The sequence below is a fragment of the Strix uralensis genome, chromosome 2, assembly GCF_047716275.1.
Source record: "Strix uralensis isolate ZFMK-TIS-50842 chromosome 2, bStrUra1, whole genome shotgun sequence".
NCBI classification, from domain to species: Eukaryota; Metazoa; Chordata; class Aves; order Strigiformes; family Strigidae; genus Strix; species Strix uralensis.
The window spans coordinates 111,701,334-111,713,671 of NC_133973.1; the positions used below are offsets into that span (position 1 = coordinate 111,701,334).

General features: G+C 35.8%; 1 protein-coding gene across 10 annotated transcripts in view; it reads right to left on the reverse strand.

Annotated features, from left to right (window-relative positions):
* NBEA (neurobeachin) overlaps nt 1-12,338 on the reverse strand; it is a 514,855-nt gene that overhangs the window by 280,345 nt on the left and 222,172 nt on the right. For all 10 annotated transcript variants that reach the window (XM_074859829.1, XM_074859824.1, XM_074859821.1 and 7 more), the window contains 2 exons: nt 9,522-9,648; nt 4,279-4,406 (listed from right to left, as the gene is read on the reverse strand). In XM_074859829.1, coding sequence (XP_074715930.1) covers nt 4,279-4,406; nt 9,522-9,648 — 255 coding nt within the window. The remainder of the gene's footprint in view (nt 1-4,278; nt 4,407-9,521; nt 9,649-12,338) is intronic.

The window sequence follows — 12,338 nt, forward strand, 5'->3', positions numbered from 1 at the left end:
GTGGTCTTTGGGAGGTTTTAAAGTAGTGTCATTTAGCACCCACGTTCTATCTGTGGTTTCCAGAGGAATGTTTTGGACAATTTTTCAATTGTTTCAAGAAACCTCCTGTTAAATACCATACAAAACTAGTCCACATCACCACTTCTACTGCATATTTTCATAGGGCTATGTGGTGAGTTAATGAGGAGAAACAGACTCTACTCATATCAGCAGTTTCATCTGATTTGAATTGTGAATGTATCAGAAACATATCAAATGTACGCCATAGCCAGGATACCTGGCTGACCTTCTATCCAGGTAACGACACAGGAAAATTAAAAGCATTGGTAACATTTATTTGGTATCTCACTGGTGAGAAGGGAAAGCATTTTATGTGACTGTGTTTCGATCCTGGACCTATTGTAACAGTTCAGGACAATCCAAAATAGCTGTAGTGAAAATACTTCTACCCATCTGTGCTTGACAAAAAGAGGATGTAACTTTTCTTTTGGATACAGATCAGATTACACTTGCCTGTAACATTTTCACCTAAAAGCTAGAATGTTGTAATGCACTTTACATGGAGGCAATTTGCAGACCATATGGAAACTAGAGTTAGTGAAAACATATCCATGCAAGTGTTAAATGGAACTCCACAATCAGCATTGCTAAGCTTAAGTATGTGACCTACACATATTGCATGTTTGTTTCCAATTAGATTCTATATGGACAATTTTAACCTTTGCAACTTCTGTTCTCTGAGGCATTGAAAGAACCTCAGTTGATGAACCACAGTAGTGTTGGGATGGCTTTGGTATACTCTGTTTGAAACTATTTGCATTTGATTGCAAATCAGTCCTTTTTAACGTATCGTGGTGGACACTTACTCTGGTGGGGAGTTGAAATATTTGGAATTTAGAAAGCTACCTCTGAAGAAAGAACTGGTTCTGGAAAAAGGGGCAAAACTGACTACTATTCCAGTAAGGAAACAGTAGAAGAGTTTTATCAATAAATAGGTTCTGCAATGACAGATTACTACTTGATAGAGCTCCTCTGCTACCAGTCACTTTGGAATTTACATAAACAAACATGAAAAATTAACATTTTTGAGTATGAATGGTCAAGTTTTTGGTCTAGACTGACCAGATGATTGCAACCAGTTCATTTCAACTCCACTCAAGAGTCAAGAAGCCACTGCCTTAGATGTTAAATATAATTTCCACAAAAAATAAATCAGCCAGTCTTCCATGGGACAGAATGATGATACAGGCTTAAGGAAAATGAGGTGGCATGATATGACTGCAAGATTTTTCACTAAAAGTTCCAGACAGCTCAACTACGACAAAAAGGTGAAATCATAACTAAATTGTATATAGATTTCCAAATATATATTAACAACACCTATCTCAAAGCATCAGATATTTTGGAAAGTTTTCATAATTAACCTGGTTTAAAAGTTGTTTGTTTTGTTTTGTTTTGTTTTGTTTTTTTTCTGTTCCCATTTCCTTTGTGGTCTCTCTTCAGCATGCAACACCTCAGCTACAAAACTGGATTTTCTTACTAAGTCTGAAATGATTTAGTAATTCTTACACACACGCATGCACAAAAGCACTAGAGAGTGCTTCAAAAAAGCACACACCATCAAGAATGCCTGCAGTTATTCAGGTTTTAGCAAAATCTGATAGGGAAAAGGCTTCATACCATATGGAGGTTTTGAAAGACAGCAAGAGGAGGGAAGGTATTTTTATGTTTCAAGCTTGAATAGTCAGAAGAAAAGGGCATGCTTTAGAGAATGCAACAGATACTTCTGTGGTAATCAATTTGAAAAACAGACAGCACCTTCAGACTTGATTAAATAAAGTTTATTTGCTCCTTTTTAATTGCTATAACTAAAACATTTACACATAAAGCAACGATTGAAACTATTTCATATAAAACTGTCAGGCTAATTACTGCTTGCCAGTAAAAATCAAGTTTAAATTATCAAAGCCCCACAGGAATTCTGCATACTCACATACCTTAAGTCATGCCACTAAAACCCTGTTTTGCAGAGTCATTACATGGAGAGCCCTTTCAAGCACTTCAAGGACCACCACTGGCTTTCAGTAAACAATGACAGGAAATTTATCAAAGTAAATCAGGTAATGGACTAGGAGAGAATCTAGAATTCCCATTTAAAGGGAACTTCACTAGGCAAGGATTCAGTTTAGTTGAGATCAAGGGTCTCATACAGGCAATGAAGAACGAAAAGATGAGAAGTAGTACACAATGACTATAAAAGCAGCTGAGATCTCCATTAAAAAGAAAAAAAAAAATTATTTTAGAGAGAGAAAACAGAAATTCAAGTCCTGAGGCATGCAGTGAAAAAATATAAACTGTGTTTAGATTTTTTTCTTTACAGATTGTATTCTTGGGAAGAAAGGAGTAGTTCTTAGAAATCAGAAATGAGGCAGTGATTGAAGAGAAGGTTAGACATAACATTAAGGAAAAATGATGGGAAGGACAGTACTTATTTTGAAACTTGGTGTTTGGTTCATAAACGATGATTCCTGAGACTGAATTGGATGGCTGAGTCATAGATGGGACAAAATTTGGAGCAGCAGTCCAAGTGGGTATTGGAAGAATTATACAGCCAACAATACCATGTCTGTCTGGACAGGCAATGAGATAAACCCATACTGCCATATAGTTGTGAGGTTCCTGTGGCCTCTAGCTTTTCAGTCTTTGTCATATACTGGGAACTGTTGGAGCCTTGTTCACACCATGAATCTGACCAAAAGACAAAGTCAGAACAGCATCGGCGAAGAACATTTTTAATCCATGAAAGAGTTTCGGTGAAACCAAGACAATTTTATTTGTATTGTATAAAAACTATAATGCAATTAATCAATTGTCAAGCAGAAAAGGATAACACTGCTACAAATTTTGAAATCAACTTCACTGAAGTAAGAGACTTAAGAATGGAATCCATCAAGTATCTATCTTATAGCCATCTCAATGTTCTCAATGAGAATCTTAGACCATTAATTTCAGGTGTCATTATGTGAGAACTGCAACTTACTCATAGCTATAAAATAAACAGTATAAAAACCCTGAAGCTTCTGAGAATTACTAAGCTACTACACCGTTCCTTGGTATTATTAAACAATAATATTAAACAATAATCAGACAAAAAAGGAAAAGGCTATTTAGAAGACTTCAGTTACAAGGTGCAAACATTTCTAGCATTAAGAATAAAAGAGGGCCAATGTTGTGGGGTATGACAACTGAGACCACAGAAAGACTGTACACTAATATTTAGATAAAGCACATCCATAATAGAAGGAGTTTTGGAATTTGAACACAAAGCTGTGTTTTCTCTATGTACTACTTAATACGTTATAAGCTTTGCCTTAATGAGAATTTTTCATAGAATCATAGAATTGTTTAGGTTGGAAAAGACCTTTCAGATCATCAAGTCCAACCATAAACCTCTCATTAAACAGCAATATTGTGTGTAGGAATGATTCTGGAAGGAAGAAGTTTACTTGACTGAATATGTTTCTCTGGATATATGATGTGGGATCAGTGCATGTTCATACAAATTTCCCCATCACTATTTTAACTGCATTAGCACTGATTCATTACTTTCTGCGTGAGCTTGCTGCATTTGCTCTTTCTGCATAATTTCTGCATTACTTACTGCCTCACATATGAGGATTAATTATTTTCCCCAAATTTTGTAACTATGAAGTAGTAAAGACAACACATAAACCACCATAAAAATCCTTGAAAGTGTTCAATGATACTTTACTTTAAAAAATAATCCCTTTCTATTCCTCTCTAGGGACACTCTTTATCTGCCCATGTGAATCCAACTGACCCACTTGAGCAAATAGTGTCCATACCAAATCTAGATGTACATATCAATAATGTTGGAGCATAGTCTTCAATTTACTTTCTTCCACAAGAATTGATTATACTTTTAAATTATATTTTTCACTAGGTTATCAGTCAGGCTGAAAAACTTACACTAATACAATTATTCTTAGGAGGAAAAAGCAAATTATAGAGACGTTTTTGCATTCCAAGATGACAGGACATATCTTTACACAGCACCTCACTTAGGGGGAAAAAAAAGAGTACAAAAGCTATCTTTTTTAATTTCTTTAAATGAAATTAAATGCAAGGAAGTGAAATCACAACACATTAACAATGGATTCATTTATTTATCAAAAATAGTTATATAAAGTCTAGTGAAACCAAAAAATTGTTCATGTCAAATGACTAATAGCTAAAATAATATAAGAGAAACAGTACCTTCAATCAACAGCTCTTGTCCATGACTGCCCAACAATGTTCGGGACAGGAAGGGGGCAAAATCAACAAAAATTTCTCGCAGGAGAGGGGCCACCTTTTCTAAGGCTCTTTCAAGCTTTGCAGTGATACTGTGAAAAAACAGATACCATGATTGGAAGAATACTTAACAATAGGAGTTAAATTATGTCAAAGCATACCTGTTTTTAAAAGTTGCTGTAAGCTTCTTTAGAAAAGAGGATGATCATAATTTGATTATACTTTACAGTGTTTAAATGGCTTTAAGTAAATGCAAATGTCATGTCAGAGTCAGCAGTGTGTCAGCCTCATAATTTCTACAGCATTTACAGAATACTCCAGAACAAGTAAAATTTTTACTCTCATTTTCAAACACGGTAAGAAGGTCAGATATTCAAGTGTAAGTCTATTTCACCTATCTCAGCTTATACACATCTAATCATTTTATATACATTTGAAACCTTAAAACAGAAGTTTTCACACAAGGCAATCACCAGTAACTTGCTTTTTTGTTTAAGCTTTCAAAGAACTAGACCTGGCATTGCAATGCTAGACAAGGGAGTGTATGAGGAAGCATTCTAGTACAGGTATCAAGAAAACCAATATTATTTTCTTCAACTTTGAGGAAACATGATGCCAGGTATTTTCTTTTGCATTTATACTTCTTTGCCTGCTGAGACTATTACAGAATCACAGAATCATCTAGGTTGGAAAAGACCTTGAAGATCATCCAGTCCAACCATTAACCTAACACTGACCGTTCTCAACTACACCAGATACCTCAGCACTATGTCGACCCTACTCTGAAAAACCTTCAGCGATGGGGACTCCACCACTGCCCTGGGAAGCCCATTCCAACACCTAACAACCCATTCTGAAAAGAAATGCTTCCTAATACCCAGTCTAAACCTTCCCTGGTGCAACTTGAGGCCATTCCCTCTTGTCCTATCACTTATTACTTGGTTAAAGAGACTCATCCCCAGCTCTCTGCAACCTCCTTTCAGGTAGCTGTAGAGGGCGATGAGGTCTCCCCTCAGCCTCCTCTTCTCCAGACTAAACAACCCCAGTTCCCTCAGCCGCTCCTCATACGACATGTGCTCCAGACCCTGCACCAGCTTCGTTGCCCTTCTCTGGACATTCTTGAGTAATTCAATGTCCTTTTTGTAGTGAGGGGCTGAAAACTGAACACAGTAATCGAGGTGCAGCCTCACCAGTGCCGAGTACAGGGGTGAGATCACTTCCCTGTCCCTGCTGGCCATGCTATTTCTGATACAAGTCAGGATGCCATTGGCCTTCTTGGCCACCTGGGCACACTGCTGGCTCATGTTCAGCCAGCTGTCAATCAACACCCCCAGGTCCCTCTCTGACTGTCAGCTCTCCAGCCACTCCTCCCCAAGCCTGTAGCGCTGCTGGGGGTTGTTGTGACCCAAGTGCAGCACCCGGCATTTGGCCGTATTGAAGCTCATACAGTTGGCCTTAGCCCATCGCTCCAGCCTGTCCAGGTCTCTCTGCAGAGCCTCCCTACCCTCGAGCAGATCAACACTCCCACCCAACTTGGTGTCGTCTGCAATATACACTCTTTGAAACATGGAGTGCTCCTTAATTTCTACTTGTACAATGAGAAGAGGTGTTGTGACTTCTGTTTGATTCTTTACCAGAAATAATATTCCTTTGCCTGAGGATACAAAGCAAGCAATAGAATGCAAAGCTCAGAGTGTGCTAAGGATTGTTCCCCTTAAGAGTCCTTCTTCCCTTTTAAAACTTGACAGAGCATAACACTTGTGTCCTCTGAAACTTTTATGCCAAGATTAAAAACCTGCTGTGTTATCTTAAAGATGTGAAATATTACTTAAAAATAGGAATGAAATTATATACATATTCTGGTCTACCAAGAATTTTTGCTATTCTTTTTTGGCTGATGGTGGCTGTAGGGGTTTTCTTTGTGCTTGAATTACAGTACCAAAATATTCTTGGTATTTAAAAGCACAATTATATGAAGAAGTTACATATATTGACAGAATCTAAGAGAATGAACACTGACATTTAAATTTTACACTGTATCTACTATCTATAAACACTAAATAAATGTGGACTTTTAAATTCAGGTCACATGAAGACCCCTACATTTAAAAAGAAAGGTGACATTATAAACAAAATGGAAGTTTTCCTTCATTAGCTTAAAATTATTTTACTGTCTTCCTATAGCTTATTTTCTTTCAATGTGCTGCTTTCCCATTTCAAATTCATATATTGATTTTCTAATATTCTAAAGGATGGATTCATATTACCAGCCTTTTTTTTAGATGATTAGCTGAAGTGAATTTCACTGTGCTAAAGCCTCTATTGACTACTTGAAACAGGCAACTAGCTTAGAGTTGATAATTTGCAACATCAACCTAACCCAAGCTTTTGCTGCTAGAGATAAAAAGCCTACTAGATTAATCCAGACTTCTCTAAACCATGTTTTAAAATATGCTTTCACTGTAAATTGGTTTAAAAGACCTAATTTTAGAGTTCATTTAACTCTGAAAACTACATACAATTGAAAAAATTACAAGTTCAAAAGTTCTTAACTTAAGATCAATTTTTAAGAATTAAGTAATACAGGAGGTGTGGATGTACTATTAATCAACACCTTGCATAAGCTATTAATAAACTTCTTGTTATGAAATGGATACCTGATTGATCTTGTATATTAGAGATTTATTCATGGGCAATGGGAATAGTATACTGTGAAAATGTGAAATCAAAGTTTAGCACTGTTTAAAAAAGCATATCAAAGGACAGGAATTAATATTTAAATTGAGAAAAAAAGAAGAAAAATAATCCATTTTCCTTCATATAAATCCCTGGTGAATTTACATGTTGAAAACTGACTGGAATTGTTGTCCTTCAGTTTCAAAAAGAGCAAACAGAACTCAGAAAAAAACCATATAGACATCCCCAAAAGTGCTTTAGGGAAGCAGGTAGCCCATCTTGTCCACATACATGCACAAACAGCAGCAAAAGAGAGACACTGATCTGATTCTACAGCTGCTTCTAACATCTATTATACCTTAGAATGCATCCTGCAATCATTAGGGAACTCCTTGTGGGATTAATGTAATGAGTTTTCATGAGTGAAGTCAGAGGTTTTTGGTTTGTGTTTTTTTTTTTTTTTTTTAAAGAATGAACACTGTGTTTTTTCCTTTCCATTTGTAGACATTCAAGGCAAATAAACTCTTAATGGCTTTCAAATTCAAGATTATTTATTCTGCATATTAAAGACAATACACAGCAGAAAATAAATTATATATATTATATACAATTTCTGTGTTTATAAATGTGATAAACCGGGACAGGAAAGACTGAAAGAGCACAGTAACAACATCAGATTAAAAGAAATACTTTTAAAACTGTGAGCAAAAAACCCAAATAATCCTGTGGACAGTACTACTTACTCCTTGAATTGGTCACAAGAAAGTACAGAGTGGCACACACTGTCTCAGTCCCAAGTATGCTACCTTCCCAACCTCATTCCAGGCCAAACTTCTACCTCCAAATTGATGATTAAATGTCTAAAAGTCCAAGATCATTCTCCTGCTTACTTTCCTCTGCTGAGTCTACAGCCATAAGCAGCTATTTTCAAATGCAGCTGCTATAAGGGAAGGCTTGGATAAGTTAGCTTTCACTTCATGCTCTCTGATCTCACAAACAACTCTGATTTTTAGTCTCATAAAAGCTGAAGCACAACGAATTCGAAGTGATAAAACCAGAAATTATCTATTATCAAAATAAAAAAATTTTTAGTTGTTTCTTGGGAGGGGGGTACAAAAATGAAAAAAAGCCCAAAAGACATTTTTTGGGTTGATTAGATTTTAAATTATCTACATTTCTGATATTGCGCTCCACATAAGCTTTTTCAGCCACTAATTTCAGTTACTACTCAGAGTACAACTACTTCTAAGTTCAAAGTCTGAATTCAAAAGTTGAATTCTAGATTTTGCAACTGAAGTTTTTCTTTGACACCAGGACCAAAACTTTCAAAATGTTTGTGAAAAAACAAGAACATTGCATTGGTTAAAATAAGTGAAAAACAAATCAATTAGTGATCCAGTTTCATTTTTAACATACTTCCATATCCAAATTTTAAGAAAGATCCCACCCTTAGCAAAGCACTCTCCTAACATATGAAGAAGACAAGAAGCGAAAGAAGTAGTTTAATTATGCCACACATTCTCTCCTTGATCATTTGCACCTTTTTGGAGTGGAGCCAACAGCCCTCACTTTCAGCCTGGGCATGAACCCATTGCACCTGCACCATTCACCTGAGACTTCAGATAGGACTAGCAAAAAAAGGCTTTTTTTGCATGGTGTGTTAAACCACTGAAGCACCAACATTTTTTTTACAGGTTATCCAGGGCCCTTGATTTAAGTTTATTTCCTTTCTAGTTTGTAAGGAAATGAAATTCTCTTGTTTATGAGCTTGGTTGCTGCCTCCACTCCCATTGTCTTAAAACCATAACTCGAAGTGGATGGCCAACTAAGGGACACTTGGCAACTCCTTAGCATATCCTGTGTCAGCTTTTTAGGGCAGACGAGTGTGCACCTTGAAAGGGTCAAAAATTTGTCTTTGAAGTGTGCTGAGGCACAACTGAATACCTTTACAAAAGGTGAAGGTACCTATTATACAAAGATATTTAATAGGAATTTCTGAGGACATTTTCCTGGCTGCCAGTCAGTGTAAGAGGGGTATTAGCTATCCCACGGCATGTGTCTCTTGCAACACCAACTCAAATATGGTGCACCATTTACTTAGCTGCATGCATACATGACTGGTTTCATCCTCTCCAGTTTAAACAGGGCTTTCATTTGCTCAGAAGAGGTTATGACTCTCTTTCCACTTGCTAATGCTCCATTGCTAAGTTGTGCTTGTGTTCCAATTCCTACAATGATTGTGGAGCAATGTAAAAAGCCCATCAACTAAAAAATTAATTTTAATGAAGCTTTAATGTCTGGCATAGTTTCAACAAGTCAGACATTTCAATAAAGTATTATTTTAGTATATACATTCTTAGTACCAAAAAATTATATAAATATACACCGTATTATATGAATAACTACAATAATGCATATTAAATGAAGTAAAATAATTTTTCATATATTTTTCTTTTTACACTATTTTGTATGTATGAAGTTGTTGTGGGAGGAGGAATTATAATTAATATTAAAAGACAGAACTTGTGTACCTCATGTTTTCAGCTGAATCCTCTGGCATTGGAGCAACAGTTTGGACAGCTGGGAGATTTTTGCTGGTAGCACCATTCACAAAGCTGGATGACGAAGAGGAAGAAGAAGATCCTGAGTCTACTGCACCTGTCCCCCAAAAAATACAGGTCTTAATTCAGTCTGAAGAAACAGAACTTTTAGAGACTTTTAATACAGTCCTTGTCTTATTCATCTACTTTTAAGTAAGGAAATAGTATTATTTATTCTAAAACAATTAAAACCATTCCATGTGATTATCATATAAATTAATACCTTATTTTGCTAGTGTAAAAATAATAAGCTTAAAAAGCTATTGAAAATCAGGCAAAATAAATCCTTACCTCATTTTCATTATTCCCAAATTATATTCCAAAGATGAAAACATTTTTACATCATCCTGTAAAGCAAGATCTTTCTAAAATAAAGGTATATTTATGAGGCGCTTGAGTGGAGAATAGAATTTTAACTATGTATTTTTAATATATATACACACACACTTCTTGGCTGCCCAGTTGCAACTAAAGGCAGAAAATAAAATATAAATTTAAAAATCACAGAGAAGATAGAAAAATGTATATTCCTTCAGGAAGTAATGGGGGAAACCAGTGTCTGAGGAGTATTAAGACTCTAATTGTAGTTTTTCTGTTTCCTTCCTCGAGTCAAGGAGAATTTTAAGATCTTAAAAGTAGTGAGGGCAGTGGGGGTATCATTTCAATGGGTTATGAACAGCTGCCCAGAAAAAAAGATGCAGACAGAGCATACATTAATACTTTAAGTGATCTGGGTCAGAGCTAAGGGCTAAACTTAGACTCTAAATGCCAATCTATCATGTTTGCTGAAATGGCACCGTGAGCTCAGCCTCTCTGAAGCAAACTAGCAAAGGCTCACTGGCCATGAACAGTAGTGAGAGCACTGTGATAAACGCTGTCCCTGTTCTGCTGCATAGCCCTTGTGCAACACGTCACTCCAAGAGAGGTAGCAACGAATGGTCTTGTAGTTGAAGTTCAAAGCCTAAAGGACTGCAATATTACCAGAGATGAGGGTGACACGCCAGATTTATCCAGTTAGCCATGAGGGGTGGAGAACCCTAGTTTAGAGATCAATGGCATTATTCTGACAATTTTTTAAAAGGATAACTGGTAACTCCCCATTGCTGGTCAGATTTAGCAGTTGATATATCACAGGTTGATTACACAGGTATATATTGTTTTTCAGTTTCCTGCAAAGCTCTCCAAAGCATTTATGGTTTCTTAACTGCTTAAGCAGCCAGCTGACAGTGAAGTAGAGGTCAAATGCTGGTAATGGTGAAAAATTCTCTGGCAGCAGGGATGATTTTTTTTTTTTTTTTAATTTGCCTTTAAATAATTTTTACTGATAACAGAATTAAGGTAAGGATCAGAATTTTGACTGGCTGATTTAAGAAACTTTACATTCAAAACAGTATCAAAATGCAGAAAGATTTGCTGGGCTTGCTGACACTAGAGTAGGTGGTGACGTTCAGAATTTAGACTAGGAACTGATTTAGTCTGTTGTTTTAATAATGCGAGTGAGAGGTGCATTGTAGCTTACTCTGCGGGTTCCAACTTGGACTAAATACAAATTGTAAATGTACCCAAACACACTGAGAAGGAAACACAAAAAATGCAAGGTAGGCTATCTTTCCCAAGCTAGGAATCACAGCAATTTAGCTGGGAACAGGGTAGCTTAAAAAAGGTTAAGGTTTCATACACGTGTGTGTGTGTGCGCATACGCACGTGTATTCATATTCTTTACATATCTATATTCATATATACATAGGTAACACATATTTTTATTGCTTCTTCCATTTTTCTTCCAAAGTAAAATTTTCTTCATTAAGGTTGTTGTCTAACAATGCAGTTGCTAAGTTGTTTAACCAGCTAGGCTCCCAGAAGAGAACGTCAAACAAACCTAGATCTACTGGATTAACACAGAAGTGAGAATCAGGGTATGAATTACAGATATCCAATCTAAAAACCTTTATAGGTTTCTTACATAAAAAGATGAAGGAAGAAAACCTATCTCCCAAAAGATACATTCAAAGCACCAAAAGGACTTCAGTAACATATATCTCATTACATCGTGACAGTGACATTGACTATGACAGCGATGGCAGATGGAATGTAAACACTGACTGCAATCCATGAATAACTGAAAAAACCACCTTTTTTCACAAGTCCAGCACAGAATAGACCTCAAAGATAAAACTATATTTCTAGAGTATCTGTGACATACTGTAAAAACAACTGTAAATAGGTTTGGGGGGACATCTAGTGTTTCTAAAAAAATTGTATACTGTTTCTTTTTTACTGTATTAAAAAAAAAAGAAGTTCTGCTCAATGAAATTCTATACACTCCTTTAAAATTATTAATAACATAGATAATTTCACAGACTACAAGTATATAAACCAGAAAGTATCTGGATACTTCATGTATATATCTCAAAAACTAACATACATGATCACTGTTTTAACCACTGTAGGCATAGCTTAATTTAAAAAGGCAAAATTAGGATTTTTATCTAATAGATATTTATATTTTCAATGTGATGCTACTTTTTTTTACTGTCATTAATGTGTTTAGCATTTCTAAAATGTCAGTATAAAATTCAAGTCTTTAAAAAAGGTTGGGGGGAAGGACTTTTCAAACTATTTCTTAAGAGATTTCATCAATAAAGCCTTTCAGATGAATTCAGGCATAAAAGGCTTTACTAAAGAAGTTCAGTACACATACAGTTCTAATTAAATCTGATACTTGCTGAAATTCTATTGAATCAATAC